The following is a 26,428-nucleotide window of genomic DNA, read 5'->3' on the forward strand; positions in this document are numbered from 1 at the left end:
TGTCTATAGCTTGCTGTTTTTGGTGTTAGGCCCTGTGCAGTAGCTTGACTAGGTTCGTACCTTATTCTAAGGAATGCCCGGTGATGCTCCTCGCATGCTTTCCTACGCTCCACACTGAACCATGGTTGATCTCCTGGCTTGATTGTGATCAAGGAGTGAGTAATGTGGCAGGCCATGAGGTCACAGATTGTGGTGGTATACAATTCTGCTGATGGCCCACAGCACCTCATGATGCCCTGTTTTGGACGGTTAGTCTGTCCCACTTAGCACAGTGGTAGTGCCGTTCTGCATGATGGAAAATCTTCTCATGATGGAGATGGAACTTTGTCTTCAAGGACTGTGACGCTCATTTCTGCCAATGCTATCATGGATGGATGTGCCTGTGGCAGTAAGTTGGTGAGGATGAGGTCAAGTAGGTTACTTCCCTATGTTACTGCTCTCGGGCAGCTATGTCCTTCAGGTCTCAGTGGTTATACAATTGAGTTGCCCTTGGTGGTGGTCATTGAAGTCTTCTACATTCTGTGACCTTGTGTCCTTCAGACCACCTTCCAGGTCTGTTCAACACAGAGGAGTACTGATCCATCATTTGAGGGATAGGTGGTAATCAGGAGTTTTCTATGACATAGTTTGACATGAAGCCATGATATTTCATGGGGTCCAGAGTCAATGTGGAGGATTTCTTTTGCCACTCTCACCAGACTGTGACCCTACATCTGGTGGGTAAGGACATAACCAGGGATGTTTGCTGAAAGATGTGAGCCTGAAAGTAAATTATATTGGGCTGTTCCTTCACTAGTCCGTGGTATAGCTCACCCAGCTTGGGCCTCAGCCTCCATATATGAGTGAGAAGGATTTTTCAGGGTTGACCAGGCTACGATTATTGCTGTACTCTTATCCTCATACAATGTCTGGACCGTCTGTTCAATTGTCCTCTTATTGAACTTTATTGAGATTGTTTACATCTAGGTGGCTTGCCATGCCACTTCAAAGGACAAGTCAACCCCGTGGTGAGATGTAGGCTCCCTTCCCAGTTGGATTTTTAATGACAATGGAAGCTTTCATGGTTATTTTCCTGATGACTCACAAATTAACAGATTTATTAATTTCAGTTTCACAACTTGCCATGGTGGGATTTGAACTCATGACCTCTAGTGCTGCTGTACCATAACCGCTAGGCTACCATACCCTATGTAATTCAGCATTCTTTTGACTTTTGGATTTACTTAATTTGAGAATTACTTTGTCATCTGATAGACTTAGATACTATATGCTTAATAACTTTCTAAATATTAATCGTAATTACTTTATTCATCTTAGGTTTATTTATGAAACCGAACATCACAATGGTATAGCAGAACTGTTGGAAATATTGGGAAGGTGAGTAATTGCTATTTTGTTTAATAAGCAATTTAGAGACCTTTGAAATTAAAATGATTGTCATAATGACCATTAATATGCTTCTATTTTTCCAAAAGAACGGACCAATTCCAAAGCATTATTGGTTGTAACCACCATGACTACCATAGTAGAGTTTTCACGGTTTTAATCATGCCTTGTTTGAGCAGAAGTATTTAAAAATAGGTCTGTGGTATATCTAAAGGAAATGTAACTAGGTTGTATGTACTGTTTTGCTCCCATGTGGTAATGCATTTGAATTTATATGTGCTCGTGATGAGGTTTATTATTCCAGTAGGTGTTTGCATTAACAAAGATCTTGACTTGTATTCTGTACTTGAGTGTAGATAAGATCTTTAAAAACACTAACTGCACAATTCAGTTAAGCAGCAAATAATTGCATTATATTTAATGCAGAAGTACCCAACAACTATGAAAGTCAGCATTCTCACAGGAAACTCCTATGAATCCATAGTTGGTTTTGAGCGCTTTTAACATCTTTAAAAGCGATAAAAGGTGCTGTTTGCCATTTTTGTGAAAATGGTGTGCAATTAACAATACTGGAGGATGTATTCTGAGAGGTTCATAAAATATTCCTAAACCAAATTTTGCAAATAACAGTTTAGAATACTGTTACTTCTCAGGAAATGAGCTTGCTTGAGGGGGAAAGAGGAAAAAATTAGATACTTACTTACTATATACTAATGAATGAAAAGGAACTCTATGGATTGGAAAAATACTGTGAAAATTGAGTCTTGTGAAATAAACTTTACTGCTGTTGAATTTTGTATCCCTTGGGTAAGGAGTTTCATATGAAATACGTAAGCCAAATGCTGTCACAGCACTTTACTACGCACACTCTTCAGAAATCCAGCTGGCACTAAGGAAACATTTAAAGGTCCGTCCTTTTATTCCCCTTAATTCCTTTTGAAGAAAGCAGTTTCATTGCTTTAGAAACCCAGAAGTCTATGACCACATTGCCCTCAATGATCCAATAGAGACACATTTTTCCAAGGAATCAGAACACAAGACTTGCAGCTTTTACGCATCACAGTCAACCATTTCAGCACAACGATAACTGGAAACCGCATTTCTGTCTGATACCTCTTATATTGCTGGAACCAATTTCACGCTAATTGTGGTTAGATAGCTGAATCGAATGACGTACTCCACAAATGAACATTCCATCTAATATTTTCAAATTAGCTACCTGACCTAATTTCAGAGGAGGAATAAAAACGAGTAACCTTCTTTGAAATAAGGAAAGAACAGTCATCATTTCAATACTTGCTTGGAAAAAAAACTGCTTGTATTTTGTTTACATACCTTTAAATAAAACAGTACACATTTTACTATTTGTGCAAGTGCCATTTGAATTTATTTGTAAAACTTAGTTTTTACTTTTATGATGCACTTATGATGGACATGAATGCTAAATAAACACTGGATACTGTATTGTCCAAAACTTTCTAGTATATGCAGAGTTCTATCCAGTAGCGGTAAACCAACGCTGTAAAGAAATAAAATAAGGTGTGTATTCTCCTGATGCTACTACATCATCTGGAATCATCCATTGGATGCAATCTAAAGGCAATTCATGGTTGTTTCGTGTAGTTATTACAAGCAGTCGTTTTATGAGTGGACAGGAAAGTCATTCAGTTTTCATCTACAGTAAAACATTGCCTATCTGCACTAATGGGAACCGACCTCCTAGCAGTTGCGAAAACATGTGGATATCAGGTAATCACCATCTTCTGCTGTTTTTGCCTACATAAAAGTCTGCTTTTCCAAAAGTAATTTAGTTGTGTAAAACACTGAGGTGTTTTGAACTGAAAGGCAGTATACAAATGCAAGTATTTATCTTGTATGCACAATAAGTAATTAACAACCTATACCCAATGTGCAGATGGAGGTTGGACCCCTGTCCACTAAGTTCAATAGCACCTAAGGGTAAAGCTGTTAAACTGGCATTTACTCCTACATGCACACATTTCCCAAAAATCTATCATATTTGGTGCTGTAAATTGCCAGTTGGAAGGTGTAACATAATCCCAACAGCTAGCAAATTGATGATCTAGGAACATAGGAACAGGAGTAGGCCATTCAGCCCCTCGTGCATGCTCAGCCATTTGATAAGATCATGGCTGATCTGTGATCTAACTCCATATACCTGCCTTTGGCCCATATCCCTTAATACCTTTGGTTGCCAAAAAGCTAACTATCTCACATTTAAATTTAGCAATTGAGCTAGTATCAATTGCCGTTTGCGGAAGAGAGTTCCAAACTTCTACCACCCTTTGTGTGTAGAAATGTTTTCTAATCTCGCTCCTGAAAGGTCTGGCTCTAATTTTTAGACTGTGCCCCCTACTCCTAAAATCCCTAACCAGCAGAAATAGTTTCTCTCTATCCACCCTATCTGTTCCCCTTAATATCTTATAACCTTCGAAACTCCAGAGAATACAACCCCAATTTGTGTAATCTCTCCTCTCCCTTGAAGTCCGGGTATCATTCTAGTAAACCTACGCTGCACTGCCTCCAAGGCCAATATGTCCTTCCGAAGGTGCGATGCCCAGAACTGCTCACAGTACTCCAGGTGTGGTCTAACCAGGGTTTTGTATAGCTGCAGCGTAACTTCTGCCCCCTTGTACTCTAGTCCTCTAGATATAAAGGCCAACATTCCATTTGCCTTCTTGATTATTTTCTGCACCTGTTCATGACACTTCAATGATCTATGTACCTGAACCCCTAAGTCCCTTTGGACATCCACTGTTTTTAACTTTTTACCATTTAGAAAGTACCCTGTTCTATCCTTTTTTGATCCAAAGTGGATGACCTCACATTTGTCTACATTGAATTCCATTTGCCACAGTTTTGCCCATTCACCTAATCGATCAATATTGCTTTGTAATTTTATGTTTTCATCTACACTGCTTACAATGCCACCGATCTTTGTGTCATCGGCAAACTTAGATATGAGACTTTCTATGCCTTCATCTAAGTCGTTAATAAATATTGTGAATAATTGAGGCCCCAAGACTCCACTAGTCACATCCTGCCAATGTGAGTACCTTCCCATTATCCCTACTCTCTGTCGCCTTTCGCTCAGCCAACTTCCTAACCAAGTCTGTACTTTTCCCTCGATTCCATGGGCTTCTATCTTAGCTAACAGTCTCTTATGTAGGACCTTATCAAATGCCTTCTGGAAGTCTATAAAAATAACATCCATTGACATTCCCCTGTCCACTACTTTAGTCACCTCTTAAAAAAAATTCAATCAGGTTTGTCAGGCACGACCTACCTTTCACAAATCCATGCTGGCTCTCTCTGATTGAACACCGAGAATTTTCAGTTAATCACCCTATCCTTAATTATAGACTCCAGCATTTTCCCCACAACAGATGTTAGGCTAACTGGTCTATAATTCCCCGGTTTCCCTCCCTCCTTTCTTAAAAAGCGGAGTGACGTGCAATTTTCCAATCTAGAGGGACAGTTCCTGAATCTAGAGAACTTTGAAAGATTATAGTTAGGGCATCCGCAATGTGCTCACCGACTTCCTTTAAAACCCTGGGATGGAAACCATCTGGTCCTGGGGATTTGTCACTCTTTAGTGCTATTATTTTCTTCATTACTGTTGCTTTACTTATGTTAATTTTATTGAGTCCCTGTCCCCGATTCAATATAAGTTTTCTTGGGATTTCCGGCATGCTATCCTCTCTTTCGACTGTAAATACTGACGCAAAGTAATTGTTCAACCTGTCCGCCATTTCCCCATTGTCAATGACAATATCCCCACTTTCAGTTTTTAAGGGGCCAACACTGCTCCTGACCACCCTCTTTTTTCCTAATATAACTATAACATTTCTTTGTATTGGTTTTGATATCCCTTGCGAGTTTCTTTTCATACTCTTTTTTTGTAGCCCTTACTATCTGTTTTGTGACCCTTTGTTGATCTTTGTATCTTTCCCATTCGCCAGGATCTGTGCCATTTTTTGCCTTTTTGTATGCCCTTTCCTTCTGTCTTATACTGTCCCTTACCTCTTTAGTTGTCCATGGCTGTTTTTTTTGGCAAGTAGAGTTCTTGCCCCTCAGGGGTATAAACCAATTCTGTATCACGTTAAATGTTTCTTTAAACATTTCCTACTGATCATCAGTCGTTTTACTCATTAACAGATTTGCCCAGTTTACTGTGGACAGTCTCTGTCTCATCCCATTGAAATCTGTACTGAGTTGTAGTCTGATCAAAACTTATTAATTGCAGCGCCATGGAATGAAAATGCTTTGATATTAGTTGCAGTAGAAATGTGAAAGGTGCAAAAGCTCTGGATTATCTCTAGCTTGGTTACTGCTATTCTTTTCAAAATAGCAATCATTCATTGTGGAACCATTCACACCAACTATATGCAATGAGAAAACAAATTAGTAACTACAAAACATCTCATTTAAAGTGTCGATGTAATATTTTATCACAAGAATGCACAAACTTTCCAAAAAAACGCACTTGCTCAGAGTGAACACAGCGGCAATGATGGTCGGGTTAGACACGGTTATCATTTCTGGGGAGATGCATCATATGTTACATTGAACACATGGCAAATAAATGTGCAAAATAAGCAATGTTCTACTGTATTTCCAACTACAGCTTTTTAGTTGAACAAACAAATGACCTGCACTGGGGTAATGTCAGCAGGGAAAATACTGAACTTGTAGCTGATAGTAGGTGCATTATTATAATGTCCTATAGAAAAGACTTTTTTTGGTCAGCTGTGTGCTTTGCACACGAGTATGGACCTTTAAAGTTAGTTTTTATTGCCAATTTAGAAACTGGTGCTTTATTTTTAGTGTTAAAAAAGGGAGAAATTGAACCCAGAAACCCAGAGAAAATCAGTTTTAAAAACATTGAATGTCACTAAATCCAAGCAAACAAGCAAGAGACTTTTTAAAAATAAAGGTAACTCAAGTTGTGCAGTTCAAACCTTCACTTTTATGTGGCTCACTATCAGACAGTTCCTTAACCCCTAGATAGTTTTTTAAAATTAAAATAAAATGAAGCACCCGTGTTTATTGTTGTTCCTGCACAGCGGAACAGTTGCAATGTTACTTTTAGTAATTATGCTTTGGGGTGTGACCTGAGTCAGCCTTTGATGAGCCAAGTCTTCAGCAGACTATCATTTTGGCAATTTATCAGTGCACCGCATGCATGCTCCATACCTAACTAGGAATGAAAGTGATATTTGTTGTATTACAGAGTAAAGCCTTCACAACAGTACATAAAAGATGTTCCAGGTTGCTATTTTTTTTTAATCTCCAAGTAACATAGCCTTCATTTCTTTTCCTGTTAAATCAGATCCAGAGATGCTCAGGGAAAAATATATTTTATAGCTACCAAATAATTAGAAAAGGGAGGATGATTTTAAGGCATGTATCTTAATATTTGAGTCCTGTACCTTTTCAGTATAAGTAAGGTATGTAATTTTCTTACCTTGTCAGTCATATCATATTAAGTAAATTTGCTGTTTTCAGTAATGAGAAAATTCTCCTAGCTTGTCCTTTTTTAGGTTGCTCCCCTTATTTTAAACCAAGTGCCTCGATCCCTACTCTGAACCAACGTAAAAACCATTTTGCCCTCCTGAAAACCCCATACATGTCTTGGCTTTGCCTCTGGCCCTAATGCTCTCACGGCCCTGGCTCTACCTCCATCCTCCATGTTCTTTGGGCCCCACCGTGTCTACCTTTCAGCTCCTCTTCTGACTTCCCACACTTTTTGTATATTTTTTTTCCACACAGCCCTGAAAAACCCATCCCTCTGCCTATGGATGTTATCCATGATAAACATGCCGGCTTCTCCCAAAAGCCTGTTAAAGTACCTGCTGCTTCCATGGCTTTTCTACACTTCAGTCTTCTCATGGCTCTGGCAGCTTGCAGCTTCCTGAAGTTTCCCAGATGACATCAGGCAAGTGGTCTGGAAAGCCCATGCTATTTACTTTATTTTCCAATGCCACGCTGCATCCTGACCACATCCTTCCAACCAAAACCACCTCCCCACTCCGTGTGCAGTCCAGCTGTGGCAGGATTCCTCTTGTAATTGGCACACCCCACGCCTACAACCTGAAAATATGGCCTGTGGCTCCACATAACCACTAGTGCAAAATTCGGTCTGCCCTCGGCAACTCCAACTCCCTTTCCATTATGCCAAACCAACTACCACCTCCTGTCTGAAAGGAAAATAGAACAAAAGAGAAGCAGTACAAAAGGAGAGGGAAGCAAAAGAGGGGAATGAGAACCAGCAACATAACAACTGACATGGGTAAGCGGGACATGCCTTTGATCACTTCGTTATCGCACATCTTCTGTCTTTGATATAAAACCGTGCTATATACCTGCCTTAGGCCTACTACCAGTGCTGCTGTCTCCCACCCACCCCTCCCTGCTCACTTTTGTTAAGCTCTCAATATTGGCCTTACCTGTTCCCACTGTTGCTTCTTGCCCTGATTCCTTCATTCCTGTGCCCTGTTAGTTACCAATCTCCTGCCGTTGCTTCTGTCCCATTCCTATGTCTCGTTCTCCTGATTTTTTTCTCTCGTCCCATCTTCGTCCATCTGGTTCCTGTCCTTCTGCCCAACACCCATGCCCTGTTATTCTCTTCCTGCTCTCAGTATTTTAAATGTAGTTCCCAGCATCTGCCTCTTGCCTTGTTCCTATGCAGTGCTATTCTCCAATTCCCTGCTCCGCTTCTCTTTACTGATTCCCAGCACTAAATTGAGAGCTAATAAATTCTTAGTGTTTATAGCCCCATCATCTATTTATATATTTAAAAAAATCAGTTAGTGCTGGCAACCAGATTTAGTGAGGTACTGAGAGTGAATGGGTGGAATAGGGGATGATGCAAAGGTGAGTGGGGAGGGATTAGAGGAATCTCTGCCCCTGTTGCCCTCATTCAGCCTCAACCTGCCTACTTGTACCATTAACAGTATAGTCCCTCTCCATCACTTGGTATCGTGCTTGTGGTGTCTTACCCCACCTTCCTTATGGTTGTTGCTGCATCAGCCAACCTGCTTTGTTCCTGTTTGCTGCTAAGGCCCCAGTCCTGACCTGTACTATGCTCACTCCCATGTGCTGCCATGGTCCTATCTGCAACACTGACCTGTGTCATTCTCTTCATTGGGCTTGCTGTGTGCTCTTGGCCTCCACTCCATGTTGAATAATGCCAATCTCTGCCAATTACCAGCACCACTTGGGAACCAGCAATTTATGCCATGTTATCCATCCACCTACTCCCACTCAATGAAAGAATAAAATAAGAAACAAAAGCATAAGACAGAGTAAGTGATTGGGAGAAGAAGGCAGAAAACAAGTAAAAGGAAGTGGCACAAGCAAAACAAAAGATCGAGAACTGGTAACAAAGATGATAGACACAGAATAGTGAGACTTGTTTGTGCTGACTTACCATGCGCACTGCCATGAGAGATCTGCTAGTAATACATTAAAAGTTACGTGTCGCGGGATGTGTTGTGTAGCCAGAATATGGTATTGAGATAGACGATCAGCCATGATCTTGAATGGCGGAGCAGGCTCGAAGGGCCTACTCCTGCCCCTATTTTCTATGTGTCTAGCTAGCACTTTCTATTTGTTGCATATACCTCCTTTGTCCTATTTCTGTCACCTTTTTTACTGTCATATTTCGTTGATTAGCTCAAAGTGAAACAGCAACAATTCAGAATTGAAGCGGTAGAAAACTGCCAATGAGAAACTACTAAGAACTTATGAAAATGACCAATCAGAAGAACCTTCAAATAAAAAATAAATGAGCCAATTGAATTACTCAACTTAGTGAGACAATATCTACCAATTTTTATCTCTAATTGAAAATTCTATTAACATATTTCATATAAATTGCATATTTCACTAACATTAAATTTACCCATGAATGTTGCCTTTTGATACCTTTTATAGTTTTTTAATTTTACGTTTCTGCCTCACCGAAAAGCTTTGGATTGGACTTGATATTTTTGAAAGAGCTGTGGCTCTGATAGATGAAGGTAGAACCTGCAGTCTGAGCATACGCAGTGTCCATAATTTCCCAGGATGCATTAGTATTTTAGCACAACTAATGCAGTGCTTCTCAGTTTCTAACTATCATTTTAGGGTTTTCAAAATTATTTCTTAAGCTTTATTTGGATAAAGTGTATTTGTGAGAGAAAAAGTGAAATCAGATCCATTTCAAATGTGACAGGCTGTACTGATTGCACATCTGTTGTAGCTTTTGTTTGAATTATAAATATTTAACAAATTCAGAAAGTATATCGAATGAGAGTGCTTCACTCATCCTAGTTTAAGCTCATTTTGCATTATGAAAACGTCTCAGGTAAACGGGTTCTGATTTATCCTCACTTTGCTGAGAAAATTAATGACCGCTGTGAGAGAGAGAGAGATACATGCCTAAGAACTAGTCACGAAGCACAGGATTCAATATTTACAGAAATTTCTTAGAACCTCATGAACCAGTGCCCAGAACTGTAAATCTTTCCCACCATTGCTGTCTGGCTTGTGCCTTCATCATCCCCGATTACTGGTAGACAACAGGAGACCTCCACTGATCCTTTTCATTACCCCTGGTTCTTCCAAAACCCAGGTTCCCCTTCCAAAATGACACCAGACCAAGGGGCCCCCACCCAAACTGCTGACCCCCCACTTCCCAGGCAATGCTACCAAACGTTCAGACACCTATCCCAATTCTGTCAAACTCCAGAACCATTCCCCAATGTCACCAAAGCCCACAATTGTTCCAGTACTGCTAATTAGAGGCCTAGATTTTTAGCTCATAACACAGATGGTAACCCATTTAGAATAAATAGGTTACTGTCAGCATCCAGATACCTACCTCCAATTGGCACATTTTGCATACCATCTTGCTATGCATCCTTGGCTTTAAAAATGGTAACGGATTTTTTTTTAAATGCATAGGTAAAGGAATAGCAATGTTAACGGCCACTCATTTCATAATGAACAGTGTCATGGAAATTGATCCCCAAAGCTCTGATAGACATCTCAGAATATAATGCAATAAAAACTGAATTTGGATTTCTGTATTGTTTGGGCGCAAGTCACTGAAATTGGACATTCATAAGAACAAATTATAACTGAAGTAAATAGCATATGAATCAAAAGGGGGGAACATGCTGTAAACGTTGCTTTTTTTTTAAGGGTGTATTAAAATAATTAAGCCTGAGCAGTCAGCAAAATCTATAATTAAAAGAGGAGCCAGTGAAATTATTTCAAAATCTTTTTGAAAATCCTCTTGCTTTCTCTATCAAGCTATAGACTTGCTGAGAATTAGGTTTGTAATATTAAAAATAAAAAATTTACAAAAATTAAACTCACCTAAAGAGTAGAATTTTCTGTCTTCAAAATGCCTGCTTTCTATCAGAGGCATGTGCTTGATGAGTCTGTGATGACTCCCAGAGCCATTACTTTCAGCTGAAAGGACTCCGCAAGGTAGCAGACTGGAACCCCCAGCATACATTTTTACTTACTGATGGACTAACCATTCACAAAGCATGCCAGGACTGCTTTCTTGTCAGTTGATGAACAAGGACTGACCATTAAAACCCATGGGAAACTATTTTTGTAACAAAATAATTCAAATTTGTTTTGTATAAAATCATCTAAACTTCAAATGTGTATGAACTTTGGAATTTAACTGATAACTTTCACAGGAATCAATGTAAGTTACTATATTCAAGCAATTTTTATTTATGCATGTTATGTATGTGACAAGTTAAACTCTCTGCTATGAAATATTATTGTTTAATTACGCATTTTGTGATGCATTCTAAATGTTTAGAATAGCTGCACTTTTGTTTGAGAGAACAGCGGAAAGAATGCCAACTTCTGGAAATACTGCCCCTTACTCCAGTTTGGAGAGAACTCCTGCTCCTGAAATAAAACATTTTTAATTTGTTAAAATGTTTCAGTAACACTAAGTGTTATGCCAGAGAAATTTGTTGAATATGGAATGATGCAAATTAGTTTAATCTTTTTTATATTTCTTGCTCCTCACTATTAAAAAAAACTCATGCTAAACACATAGGACAGCCTGCCTATTTGATAATGTAGATTGAGACTGCTTTGGAAAGGATAATTTGTGTTATATTTTTACTCCAAAGCATTTAAGGTAAATGGGGATTTTAATGACTTTTTCTAACTTAATATTATATCTGACCTCGATGAAATCATTTTTTTGTTGCTGGTGTTTTTACTCGTGTCTGACTTCTGTGACTAATTGTACACTGAGCTGTAGAAAGATGCAATTATAACAGCTTAACTTGAGCAATGCCACAGGAGATCGACCAATTTTTTGTTTCAAATAGTTGAAGTAGATAAATTGTTCGAATACTTCATTAGCTAACATTTTTTTCTCTTTTCTGTAGTATAATTAATGGATTTGCCTTACCATTAAAAGAAGAGCACAAGGTTTTCCTGTTGAAAGTGTTGTTACCACTCCACAAAGTGAAATCTCTTAGTGTCTACCATCCACAGGTAATTTAAAATTTTAATATTTTGTTGAAATAGTGAAATGTTTGAATATATGAAATAGGAATTTACCTCATATTTGTTTGCGTATTGGTCCAGTTTATTCAGTGTGGTAAGTCATAATGCAATATGTTGAAACCCTGATTCCCTTGAAAATGTTGTTTCACAACAAAGGTTGTAAGTAACCCTGTCCTTCCATGAGAAAATAGGAGAAAGAATTTGTTAATGTTGAATCCTGAAAACAACCTCACTGCCTTAATTTTGGAAATCTTTTTAGAAAACAATGGTTATAAATTATGGTTGTTAAATCAAAAAAACCCAGCAACAGACAAGCCATTTGGGTCAACAATCCTGTCCTTTGGTTGATCTCACGCTCAGCCATATCTTGATATCCCATGCCTGGAGTTTCCCCTTTTTCCACCAATGCATCTAATTATCTCTTGAAATTATTTATGCTTCTTGTTCTGATACTGAAGCTTTAAATATACATTTAGTGTATCTCATTTTCACCAGTCTTCACATGTAGTATCTCACTCTAGGTTTTTTTTGAAAATGTACGTTCCTAGAACTAATTGCATAAATAAAGAAGAATTGTTATCTCAGAAACTCTGAATTTTATGTTTGGTCAAAGAGCAGAGCATATTGAGTAAACCTTGTCTTCAAATAACCTAGTATGCAAGTTGTGTACTTGACAATTATATTGGTTGAGGATCGAAAATGTAAAATACCATTATGGGTTTTCAAGTTGCAATTGCTATTCTAACAAACTAGAATTGCTTGGATGGTGATATAACTTTTAAAATTACATATATTGGAAGAGAAATGTTTCATGACCACTTTTTGGGGGGGAAAGAAATTCATACCGAAATCTGCTTTTTCTTTTGAAGTTGTTTCATCTAAGATAGAGCCTTAGGTGTCAAAGTATCTTAAATTTAAATAAGGACAAGCGTAACCTACTTAAGAGCACTCCCTTTGAGAAACAAATTATTAACAGTAGAATCACTCATTAGCCTGTAATTAATTTTTTAAAACATGAAAAAAGACCCTTTCTGAAATTTGATAATGGGGCCACCACCTTGGACTGCTTGGAGTGGGGAACTCGGAGTGGCATTCCCAGTCCCCTGTAGCCTTACTGAATTTCCATAGTAGAGTCTTGTACTGGGAAAGAATAAAGTGTGCTGCTCTTTATTTTAAATTAAAACAAAAAATGAAAAAAAGTTGGTAATCCCTACGGCTCCCACAATATTGTAGTGGGGCTGGGGAGAGAGCAAAAGAAGGGCAATGGCACTGTCTGTGAAAACTTAGCTTAAAGCTTTCACTAATTTTTATCCAAACTTCATCAAATTTCCTCCCTCATCAGACATCCTTTCAAGGTAGACATGTTGGATCCCTTTTACACATCTTGTTCCTAAAGATATTGTACAGCTTCATTAGCTTAAATGGATATGCACACAAGTTCTGCTCTATGTTCTCTCATGGCTTATTGGCAGGATTTACACTTGAATTGCACAAGCACACAACTCAAATGTTATGAAAGTTTCTGATTTTTGCTGTACCCTTTTTCAAAAAGTGCTACTTACTGCTCAAAAATTATCCACATTGGGGCAATATTATGTTGCAGCTATGCTACATAATATGAAATAAACTACACTGCTAATCGAGTCATAGGATGGAACCTAATCTTGAGGTGGTGTCAGATTCTAGTGTCCTGTACCACACAAGAGGGGGACGATGCAGAGATTATAGTTGAGGAGGAGGAGTGTGAAATATTGGATGGGATTAACATGGTGAGAGAGGAAGTATTAAAGCGTTTAGCGTCTTTGAAAGTAGATAAATCGCCAGGCCCGGATGAAATGTATCCCAGGCTATTAAAAGAAGCCAGGGAGGGGGCGGAGGCTCTGATCATTTTTCTATCCTCCCTGGCCACAGGTGTGGTGCCGGAGGATGGAGGACTGCTAATGTCGTAATGTTTTAAAAAGTGAGAGATAGACTGAGTAATTATAGGTCAGTCTAACCTCAGTGGTGGGCACATTATTGGAATCAATTCTGAGGGACAGCATAAATCGTCATTTAGAAAGGCACTGAGTAATCGAGGACAGTCAGCGTGGATTTGTTAAGGGCTGGTTGTGGCTGGCTGACTAACTTGATTGAATTTTTTGGGGAGGTAACAAGGAAGATTGATGAGGGTAATGTGCTTGATGTAGTCTACATGGATTTTTAGCAAGGCTTTTGACAAGGTCCCACATAGCAGACTGATCAAAAAAGTAAAAGCCCATGGGATACAAGGGAAAGTGGCTAGTTGGATCCAAAATTGGCTCAGTGGCAGGAAGCAAAGGGTAATGGTTGATAGATGTTTTTGCGACTGGAAGGCTGTTTCCAGTGAGGTTCAGCAAGGCTCAGTACTGGGTCTTTTGCTTTTTGTGGTTGCATTTTAATGATTTGGACTTGAATGTGGGGGGCTTGATCAAGAAGTTTGCAGATGATACAAAAATTGGCCGTGTGGTTGATAGTGAGGAGGAAAGCTGTAGACTGCAGAAAGCTATCAATGGACTGGTCAGGTGGGCAGAAAAGTGACAAATAGAATTCAATCCAGAGAAATGTGAGGTAATGCATTTGGAGAGGGCAAACAAGGCAAGGGAGTACACAGTAAATGGGAGGATACTGAGAGGTGTAGAGGAACAAAGGGACCTTTGAGTGCATGTCCACAGGTCCCTGAAGGTAGCAGGACAGGTTAAAAAGGCATACGGGATACTTTCCTTTATTAGCTGAGGCATAGAATATATGAGCAGGGAGTTTATGATACAACTGTATAAAACATTGGTTAGGGCACAGCTTGACTACTGCATGTACAGTTCTGGTCACCACATTTCAGGAAAGATATGATTGCACTATAGAGGGCGGAGAGGAGATTTACGAGGATGTTGCCAGGGCTGGAGAATTTTAGCTATGAGAAAAGATTGGGGTTGTTTTCTTTGGATAGGCTGAGGGGAGATTTAATTGAGGTATATAAAATTATGAAGGGACTAGATAGAGTGGATAGGGAGGACCTACTTTACTTAGCAGAGGGGTCAGTTACCAGGGGGCATAGATTTAAAGTAATTGGTAGAAGGATTAGAGGGGAGCTGAGGAGAATTTTTTTTCACCCACAGGGTTGTGGGAGTGTGGAACTCACTGCCTGAAAGGGTGGTAGAGGCAGAAACCCTCAACTCGAAGTACTTGGATGTGCACTTCAAGTGCCATAACCTACAGGGTTACGGACCAAGTGCTGGAAAGTGGGATTAAGCTGGATAGCTCTTTTTCAGTCGGCATGGACATGATGGACCGAATGGCCTCCTGTACTGTAACTTTCTATGAATAGATTGCAGGTTTGCACCTACATTAGTTGTGCAGTTGGATAGATGCCAAATTGTTCTCCAAAAGAAGATAAAACTGGATAACACATTTCCTGGGCCCACCATACATATTTCCCAGTATCCCGCAACAGGGTAGTTTGGCACTGTTTGTACCAGGTCATTTGTTCTCATCTGTTGAGGTGAAAATTAGTCGGCACAAAGAGAACCAGCCCTCCTGTCTACCCTTGTCCCAGCCAGCCCCATCCATGCACTCATATAGCATCAAATGTTACCCAAAGAAGTTGACGTACAGCATCTTTCTTGCTGAAGCAATCTGGTTCCGGTGCGAAGCCAGAATATGCTGGGATTGCTGCAGAGTTTTGTCACTGACAAGGCAAGTTCTCTAAAATTGTTATGTCAACAACTTCAGAAATGCTGAGTTTTGTCGAGGACTTTTCCGCCTCGCTATTTTCAACACTAAATCCACATGCATTTATACACCTTTTAAAACTAATAACCCCACTTTGATTAGTCACTTATCAGACAAATTATGAAAATTAGTAAAATGGAAATCTATATCTGGCTTTAAATTAGCACCATACAAAAAAGTGGTCTTGGAATAGCACGTAGCATGTTTATTTTGCTTGGTTGAAGGGTACTCTGGAGGTAGTAACCCCACAAATCAAGCACCTTCTAAGCTATAAAAGGAGATACAATATATAATACTTTAACCTGTTGATTCTGCTCTTTATTTAGCTGGCATACTGTGTGGTGCAGTTCCTAGAAAAAGACAGCACTCTTACTGAACCTGTGAGTTTACCTTAATTGTGTGATCCGTGTTTATCTTCCATTAAAATATTTTTAAATCCATACTTTAGAAAAACAATTGCATTTCTTTGTGAAAGGGAATTATGGTTGTTATGCTTCAAGGTTTTGAAGACTGCATTTTTGCAAATGTCTCTATTTGTTATTTTTAAGTGTTCATAATGCAATCTTAAAAAAAAATTCTGAAATACTTAGCATCCTAAACTTGTTCCATTTATATAACTCTTTTTAAATTAAATTTTAGTTGATCTGTTTTACTTTTGTTAACCTGTTTTAAAAATCCATTGGGATTAATGTATTTTTATTTGCAGAGTTTTGTTATCCTAAACTAGTCATGATAATTTCTGCCTCAAGAAATTTTTAGTTCTATTTGCATTAATTACCTTTTTTCCATTTTACCAATAGCAAACATGTTACAATTAAGAATTTGCAAACTTAACAGGGTACATTGCTATATAAAGTTTACTTCTTAGATAATATGCAAATACAGAAATATCTCTAGTATAGTGGGAGATTTATTATTTGGAAAACAGTGGGCTACTAATTACAAGTGCAAAATACGTGGAAGTTATTTAGCTACATTGGACCATTTCATCATGCTGATTTTACCAGCTGACAATCATATAAAATGTTAACAAGGTACTGAAAGATGCCATTTCCTGGCTGTTAGCAGAAAGCATTCAATGTTGAGAAATGTGCTAATTGTGTGGAAAACATGTAGTTTCACAGGCTAGTTTAATAATTATCCATTTTCATTTTTCTCCTGTAGGCTACTATAAGATTATTAATGTGTTTCAGAATTTTCAAAGTATTTAGCTCCAACACAGTTTTGACTTTTGTAGGTGGTTATGGCATTGCTCAAGTACTGGCCAAAAACGCACAGTCCAAAGGAAGTGATGTTTCTAAATGAATTGGAAGAGATTTTAGATGTTATTGAACCATCAGAATTTGTAAAGGTCATGGAACCCCTGTTTCGACAGCTGGCTAAGTGTGTTTCCAGTCCACATTTTCAGGTGAGCAGTAAGCTGCATAGCAAAGCATTTGATTAATTCTTCAACTTGCATCAATGTGAAAGCTTTTTTTTAAAAGCAAAAAAATGTGATGCTGACCAAACTATAAAGTAGTCCATGGACTGTTTCATGTAATGACAAAGGTTGGTGTTTGACTCTTCTGTGTACAAATGTTTTAATTCCTTTTAGTTGCAAGCAATGTCCATTACTATTTTCTGCTAGTTTTGATCTGTATTATTTGATCTAGGTGGCAGAACGAGCCCTGTATTATTGGAATAATGAGTACATCATGAGTCTAATCAGTGACAATGCAGCCAAGATCTTGCCCATTATGTTCCCGTCCCTGTACCGTAATTCAAAGACTCATTGGAACAAGTAAGAGGACTGCTGTATTTGTTATCTTTTTGGCCTTTCATAAGCTCTGTGCAAAAAAAAAATGAATTCTCTTTGAAATAAGTTATAATGAAAACATGAATATTAAAAAGGAATATTTCTCTTTATTTTCAAGCTGTGGTATACTGAATATTCAAAAATGTTCACATGAAATAAAATTCATGTGTTCATGCAGGCTACTTAAAATATATATAGAGTATTTATGCTCTGATTATCCAACTAGGTACGTTTTCATTTTGCAAAATGTTGTTTAGTGCTAATAAGCCTAAAAGATTTTATATAGGAACATAAGAACAGGAGTAGGTCATTCAGCCACTCGCGTGTATTCCACCATTCAATTAGATCATGGCTGATCTGTACCTCAACTCCATTCACCCGCCTTGCTCCATATTGCCTGATACCCTTGCCTAACAAAAATCAATCGATTTCAGTCTTGAAAGTTTTGATTGATCCAGCATCCACAGCCTTTTGGGGGAGATTGTTCCAGATTTCTATTCTTTGTGTGAAGAAGTGCTTCTTGATTTCACTCCTGGCTCTCATTAAGATTATGCTCCCTTGTTTATGATTTCCCCTATCAGAGGAAATCATTTCTCTCTATCTACCTTATTGAATCCTTTTATCATTGTAAATACGTCGACCAGATCGCCTCTCAACCTTCTAAACTCAAGGGAATACAGACCAAGTTTATGCAACCTGTTCTAATAATTTAACCTCAAGCCCTGATATCATTCTGGTGAATCGATGCTGTACCGCCTTCAATTTGTATTTGTCAAATTACATAGGCTGGAGTTCAGTATTTGACAGAATACTGATTTAAATACCACTTTAAAGTATGGCTAATTTCACAATAGAGGGCCGAGAGGATCTGTTCTGAAACATTGCTACCGTAAGTCCTCCATATACATTTGAATGTTTCAAATGTACTTGCCAGGTGACTAGGAGCATACAGTCCAAAATCTGCTCAAAGTATTTTAAATTTGCTCCTGGATTTGCTAGCTATGCAACTAGAAAAGCTCAGTTGTACTTTTTCTATCAGAACTTTTACAAAGTTCCTCTGATCTATAGCTTTAATGTTTTTGATGTTTTAGTTTTAAAAAATTAACATTAAGCTTATAAAATTATTTATAATTTAATGTTTGTTCCTTGGCCTATTTTTAAGTGAATTTAGATAGACCAGTATGAAAGTATATGTTAACTGTAAAGAGGTAAGATTTTGACATTATTTCAGATAACCTACAAAGCGAACTTGTAGCTTATTGTGAATGGAAATGACATACTAAGATATTGCTGTTTTAAAAGCATGACACTGTTACACATGTATAGTAACATTAAATGTATTTGAGTGTATTCTCATGGCTGAAAACTTTTGGGGTAATTTTCACCTAAGCTGCCCGGTGAGAAAATGTCAAAAACGATCGGCTGCCCATTTTACACCCACCCAATTTTACTTTACATTGACTTCAATGAAAAGTAAAATTGGGCAGTGTGTAAAACGGGCAGTCGATCCAATCCTGTCAATTTTCTGCCAGGCAGATTAGGTTAAAGTTACCTCCTTAGTTCTCATTAAAATTATGTAATTTGGGAAAAGTTTTTGTTAGGGTGTAGATCATTTCCTTTGGTCTAGAGAGGGCATGACTTTAAGCTTCATGTTTATTAATGCGCAGTTTAGATTCTAAATAAGGTATCCGCTTTTTCTAATTCTAAAGTATAGGTAGTGTCTGTAATCATATAATATACATCTAATACACGAAGGAATACACTGTTTAAGGAATCTTAAGATGCTTGAGATTTAATGAAAAGTTTTATGAATATAGGACTATCCATGGATTAATCTACAATGCTCTGAAACTCTTTATGGAAATGAATCAAAAACTATTTGATGACTGCACCCAACAGTTCAAAGCAGAAAGGCAAAAGTAAGTTAAACTGTGTGTATGTCTCGCTATCTAACTATATCTATAGTTCTCACTCACATGAAGTTGTGTCCATCATACTTTTGGTGTCATACTTGCATGTGATTGGCCCAAATTTTGTATTCATAAAACAGCAACAAAAGATAAATGAACAAGTGGAGAATGTACCAATCAGCAAACCGGCATGAAACCACAAATCAGATATGGTAGTGTACTGGTTATAGTACTGGACAAGCAATTCTGTTCAAATCCCACCATGGCAAGTTGTGAAATTTAATTCAATAAATGTGGTAAATTGTGGGCTGGCACCAGGAACAGTGACTGAAATCAGCCGGATTGTCATTAAAAACTCAATTAGTTCACTTAGTGTCTGCAAGCGACTCTCGTTTGTACCATATGGTTGGCTCAGTGCCCTCTGAAATCAAGTTAGGATGAGGAAAGACACCACTCCTTTGTGTGTATCTCACTTCTTATGCTTGTTCATCAGAAATTAGAAAATTCATATTTTCTAACTCTGTAAAACAGGTGGGATAATTAGAAGCTTCCTATTTCAAAATTCAGCTTGTTAAACTAAAATTAGGATACAGAAAGACACAACTTAATATGCTTTCTAAGATATATAGCGTTAAAGAGACAGCTACAACAGGTATGTAATCATTACTCTCTCTTACTTGATTGTGCTGTTTTAAAAGAAAATCAGTTAATATAAATTTTACCTAAATAAATCTTTTGAAATTTTTCCAGTAGGTTTCCTTCAAATAATTTTGAAAAACTGAGCAGAAACTACAATTATGTAAAACCTTCTAGTATATATTTTCATGTTATTTTTGAATTACATTTCAATTTCTTTTTGACTTCTCTCTCGCAGTAATTTCTTTCTTAAACCAACATTCTATTTATGCTTAACACTTATAACGTAATACCACAATAATAAATTTTCCATTACACTATATAATGCTCAATTTCCTGTGATCAGTGCTGCAGGAGATCTGGTGGTATATAATATTTGACTTATTTCCACTTTGATATTGGAGCTGGCAGTAATGTGTTGGCCTCGTGAAACCCCCACCTCTCTAAAACTATTTTTATTTCATCCAATCACAACTGTGAGACTCCCGCGCCTAATTGTGAGAGAGCAACAGAGGGATGTGCTTGCAACAATTTAACCTTCAATTCACTGTGAGCATTGCCACTTGTCTTGCCTATGGTGTGTGCTCCTGTAAATAAGTATTTCGTAGAGCATTGTACACTGATGCAGGATTTGGCACATCAGAAACATTTGGTGGTAAAATTAATTTACTTGGAATATAAACCTACGTGCCTTCTCTCTTCTCCTCCTCACCCCAACCTTCCTCTCTCTGTATTCAGCCGAGCAGCATCTCGTATGTTATGTTCAAATCTTCAGTGCTATAAGAAAAAAGTAATCAACAGATTGTATACAGTTTGCCTAATTTACACGTGCAAATTGGGTTACTTAATTTTGAATTATGGAAGAAGTTGGAGCACTAAGTTTGTAAGACATGGAGAATACAGATTTTATTTTATTTATATCGCTCTCTTGTGGTGTTGTATGTGGGAAGTTGAGACCAATTGCATTCTTTAGATCAAGTGATGTTGGAGATTGGGGGGTAATTTAAACAAAGTGGCCATGGGAGGTCTATAACAATGGAGACCAGAACCGGGGGGGGTCAGGGGGTCAAAGGGGCACTAGGGTGACGGGGAGGGGTTAGGTACTGCGGGGCCAAGTCCATGTGGGGGGGGAGGTAGAGGGCAAAAGGGACAGTAAAGCAGGTTTAGGGGTTGGGGACGAGGGAAGGTAGAGGTTGCGGGACAAGGAGGAACTATGAGCAGAGTTACAGGTCACTGAAAGGGTGGGGGAGAAGTGAAAAGTAGAACAGGTGAAGACGCTGAAGAGAAGGGAAAGATAAAACGATTTGAGGCTGGAGGTGAGAAGGCCAGGGTGGGAGGAGAGAAACAAAGGCCTCTAGAGGTTTCAAGAGCATGCCAGAGCAGGGTGGCGCCCTGACCAAACGGCTGCACTACTCCAGCTAGTGTCATCAGTACCTTTAGCCTGGCCAGTGTGGAAGAGAGAATGGGCAAGCAGGGTGGAGGACAGGCTGAGGGGGGAGGGCAGGGAAAGAACTGGAGAATTGCAGTGGCTGCATAGGGGATGTGGAAGGAGGAGGGGACAGGTTTTCATTTTTAAAAATTTTTTATATATATACTTGAGACCCAATGCCTATTACAAATGTACCTTTTAATCGTGTTTCCATTGAGTTTGACTGCATATGCATTCTCCCTCTCATTGCTTGCTACAAATATATTTATAGAAATAAGTGACCTTTCTTTTAATTTTCCTTACTATCCTATTCTAGTACCTGACCAATTATATAAATTTCTAAATTAAAGTTTTGGGTGCCCCTTTATTGAAAGGACATTAAAACCATGAGAGTATACAGTGTAGATGTGATGTGGAAGGACGAAGGAGAAAGCCTCCGAAAGCTTGTGATTTTCAAATAAAACTGTTGGACTATAACCTGGTGGTGTAAGATTACTTACAAGTAGACAATTGTAAACAATTTTACAACACCAAGTTATAGTCCAGCAATTTTATTTTAAATTCACAAGCTTTCGGAGATTTTCTCCTTCCTCAGGCAAATGTTTCAAGATCTCCTTGAAGCCTACGCATTTATGCGTAGGCTTCAAGGAGATCTTGAAACATTTGCCTGAGGAAGGAGAAAATCTCCGAAAGCTTGTGAATTTAAAATAAAATTGCTGGACTATAACTTGGTGTTGTAAAATTGTTTACAATTGTCAACCCCAGTCCATCACCGGCATCTCCACATTACAAGTAGACAGTGTAGATTCATTAGGACAATGTTAGGGATGGGAAACTACTTATGAGGCAAAGAGGAGATTTGATAGAAGTTTTTATAATTGACAGGTTTTGACAATGAATAGAGAAAGATTATTTCTTCTGGTTGGCGAGACAGTCATGATGGGTCATTATTTAATATTGTCAGTGAGGTGAGAGGTTAGAAGACCTTCCTTTACTCTGAGGTTGTTGAGCAATGGACTGCTTTGTCAGTGAGTGAGGCAGAGACCATTGCATCCTTTGAGTGAAAATTGGATAACTAGCAGAGAAAGGTAGAGGCAAGAGCCAGTTTTGGATTGCTCTAACAAAGAGCCAACATAAACACAATGAGCAACGTGACGATCACCTCTGCTCTAAACTTCTATGGTTCTATTGTTTTCACACCCACTACTAATAGTCTGTGAAGCGTACAGAACTAGGGAACAATACCACTGAAATGACTGTTGCTATTATAAAGAGTTTTCGGTCTTGCTGCAGCTGAGAAAATGTGTTTTAAAATTATTTCAAACTGTTGAACTGGTTTCATTAGTGCCATAAAACACTTTTTTTTAGGGAGAAAACAAAATTGAAAGAACGTGAAGAGGCTTGGCTCAAAATAGAGAATCTAGCCAAAGCAAATCCACAGGTATGCTTGCATTAACACTGTTAGCCTAAATATTGTTGTATGGATAGTAGTGTAATGTGTTGCAGTAAACAAGCTGTCACCTTTGTAGATTTTTCTTTGCAGCATAGAACAATTTGGATTATGTTAGATGATTATTTACTGATGAAAATATTTATTTGTAAGGGCTAAGCATATTGTATATTTTGTTACCAAAGAACAAAATTAAGAAATTTAAGTAATAACAGTGGACTTTAACATTGAAGTCTACTTGGTAACTTTAAACATTGAAGTCTACTTGGTAAACTTGTATTGATGGCTGATTCTAGATTTTGCAACTTTTTAAAAAGGAAGTATATGGGAATAATGTTTTCAGCTTGTATGTTGTAATACATACTGTCTTCAATTCCAGCTGTTTATCCTGATCGGTTAGAATTGCACATGTTGTTTTGCGTCTTTTACTTTTGTTCAACATTCAATCATGAAAACTATGGCAATGTAAAATATCAGAAACTTAAGGAGAGAAATGTTATCACACTCTAATCTCTCCCACCCACCAGAAATATCACTAGGTGTGATTAATGCTGTCTACACTGTCCATCCATTCATTATACTTAAAATTGCTGGCAGGTCACAGCATTTCATTTGGAAATGCATTGAAAACTCCTATGTCACCCAAGTTCTATAGGAAAATACATTTTAAATGTGTCCTCATGTACCTGCCATACCTGTAAATAGCAATGTAATAAGTCTTTACAGTGTTACAACTCATGTAACTTTAAATCAAAAAACACTACATTCGAGTTGTTCTGGGATGTATTTCCACACCAAAGACACTAGGTCACTTTGCAACACTGTGACTACAGTAACTTTAAGTTGGTATCAGAATATTTAAAACATTTCATCTGAGGGCCTACAAAGAGACAATTTAAGATAATTTTAATGTACTTTTTTCTCCATCCACCTCAGTGTTCCCTGAATATTAACTTCATGTTGTAATGAGGCTTGCCTTCCTTTCCCTGCGTCCTCGTCTATTGATGCTCTGCCGGTGGGTTCTGTCTGATTCCCCAAAATGGATGTTCTGGTTAACAGGCAGCAGTCCCCTGGAATGTCCATCATTTTCTAAGCCAGTGAAAGTGACAGTGAATTTCAGTGGCTGCACACCCATCTTTGTTTCCTCCCCTGCCCCCTCCATATTTAGATTATTTGTCAGACACGGCAGTAGTAAACTGCTGAGTCACTGGTAATGACTCCTCCCTCATGCAAGTTCTCAACCTTACCTCCCCACACTGTGACAGTTTGCTGGCTGTCTTAACCCCTTTCCCACCCAGTTCCCCATCCCTTTCCCCTTCCCTGCCTTGGTCCACTTATTTGCTGCCACCCTCTAACTCTGCTTGACTTGAATAGTGCACTTGACTCCACTTATGTAACATCACAGGAGATCAACTGGTAAGAACATAAGAAATAGGAGCAGGAGTAGGCCAATCGGCCCCTCGTGCCTGCTCCGCCATTCAATAAGATCATGGCTGATCTGATCCTAACCTCAAATCCATGTCCAATTTCCTGCCCACTCCCCGTAACCCCTAATTCCCTTTACTTCTAGAAAACTGTCTATTTCTGTTTTAAATTTATTTAATGATGTAGCTTCCACAGCTTCCTGGGGCAGCAAATTCCACAGACCGACTACCCTCTGAGTGAAGAAGTTTCTCCTCATCTCAGTTTTGAAAGAGCAGCCCCTTATTCTAAGATTATGCCCCCTAGTTCTAGTTTCACCCATCCTTGGGAACATCCTTACCGCATCCACCCGATCAAGCCCCTTCACAATCTTATATGTTTCAATAAGATCGCCTCTCATTCTTCTGAACTCCGATGAGTAGAGTCCCAATCTACTCAACCTCTCCTCATATGTCCACCCCCTCATCCCCGGGATTAACCGAGTGAACCTTCTTTGTATGTCTTTTCTTAAGTATGGAGACCAAAACTGTATGCAGTATTCCAGGTGCGGTCTCACCAATACCTTATATAACTGCAGCAATACCTCCCTGTTTTTATATTCTATCCCCCGAGCAATAAAAGCCAACATTCCGTTGGCCTTCTTGATCACCTGCCAACTAACTTTTTGATTTTCTTGCACTAGGACCCCCAGATCCCTTTGTACTGCAGTACTTTCCAGTTTCTCGCCATTAAGATAATAACTTGCTCTCCGATTTTTCCTGCCAAAGTGCATAACCTCACATTTTCCAATATTGTATTGCATCTGCCAAATCTCCGCCCACTCACCCAGCCTGTCTATATCCCCTTGTAGGTTTTTTATGTCCTCCTCACTCTCTACTTTCCCTCCCATCTTTGTATCATCTGCAAACTTTGATATGTTACACTCGGTCCCCTCCTCCAAATCGTTAATATAGATTGTAAAGAGTTGGGGACCCAGCACCGACCCCTGCGGAACACCACTGGCTACAGGTTGCCAGTCCGAGAATGAACCATTTATCCCAACTCTCTGCTTCCTGTTAGATAACCAATCCTCCACCCATGCCAGAATATTACCCCCAATCCAGTGATTCTTTATCTTGAGCAATAATCTTTTATGTGGCACCTTGCCGAATGCCTTCTGGAAGTCCAAATACACTACGTCCACTGGTTCCCCTTTCTCCACCCTGTACGTTATATCCTCAAAGAACTCAAGCAAATTTGTCAGACATGACTTCCCCTTCGTAAAGCCATGCTGACTTTGTCCTATTAAATTATGTTTATCCAAATGTTCCGCTACTGTCTCCTTAATAATAGACTCCAAAATTTTACCCACCACAGATGTTAGGCTAACTGGTCTATAATTTCCAGCCTTCTGCCTACTACCCTTTTTAAATAAGGGTGTTACATTAGCAGTTTTCCAATCTGCCGGGACCTTTGCCGAGTCCAGAGAATTTTGGAAAATTATTACCAAAGCATCCACAATCCCTACTGCCACTTCCCTCAAGACCCTAGGATGTAAGCCATCGGGTCCAGGGGATTTATCCGCCTCGAGTCCCATTAATTTACTGAGTACCAATTCCTTAGTGATTTTAATCGTATTTAGCTCCTCCCCCACCTCGAGCCCCCTGTTTGTCCAGTGTTGGGATATTCTTAGTGTCCTCTACCGTAAAGACTGAAACAAAATATTTGTTCAGCATTTTTGCCATCTCCATGTTTCCCACCATTAATTTCCCGGTCTCATCCTCTAAAGGACCTACGTTTGCCTTAGCCACCCTTTTTCTTTTTATATAACTGATTTTTATAAACTCATTGGGTGGCACAGTAGTTTCCTTCTGATATCAGAGTAATACAGCCAAGACTAATTGGGCAAATGTCTCTTTGGAGGAGGCTCAAATGAAATGAGTGTGACCAATCTCAACCTAGTAAGCATAGGTCCACAGAGAAAAATAAATTGCCAATAATTTGGTACAAAGTTTCAGTTTCCCTCAGGGAAATTAGAAAAATACTATCGTCCATTTGGGAGCACCCTTCTGAAGTTGAGGTTGAATTCCATTGTTGGGAAAAGTAGGGGAAGTTTACTG

The 26,428-nt window shown here is 38.7% G+C and overlaps 1 protein-coding gene across 5 annotated transcripts in view; it reads left to right on the forward strand.

Annotated features, from left to right (window-relative positions):
• LOC137326573 (serine/threonine-protein phosphatase 2A 56 kDa regulatory subunit gamma isoform) overlaps positions 1-26,428 on the forward strand; it is a 168,879-nt gene that overhangs the window by 122,941 nt on the left and 19,510 nt on the right. For 4 of the 5 annotated variants that reach the window (XM_067991805.1, XM_067991806.1, XM_067991809.1 and 1 more), the window contains 7 exons: positions 1,318-1,377; positions 11,823-11,931; positions 16,014-16,067; positions 16,925-17,095; positions 17,340-17,467; positions 19,300-19,401; positions 22,826-22,898. In XM_067991805.1, coding sequence (XP_067847906.1) covers positions 1,318-1,377; positions 11,823-11,931; positions 16,014-16,067; positions 16,925-17,095; positions 17,340-17,467; positions 19,300-19,401; positions 22,826-22,898 — 697 coding nt within the window. The remainder of the gene's footprint in view (positions 1-1,317; positions 1,378-11,822; positions 11,932-16,013; positions 16,068-16,924; positions 17,096-17,339; positions 17,468-19,299; positions 19,402-22,825; positions 22,899-26,428) is intronic. The other variant, XM_067991807.1, reaches the window with a different exon arrangement.

The sequence above is a fragment of the Heptranchias perlo genome, chromosome 10 (assembly GCF_035084215.1).
Source record: "Heptranchias perlo isolate sHepPer1 chromosome 10, sHepPer1.hap1, whole genome shotgun sequence".
In the NCBI taxonomy this organism is placed as follows: Eukaryota; Metazoa; Chordata; class Chondrichthyes; order Hexanchiformes; family Hexanchidae; genus Heptranchias; species Heptranchias perlo.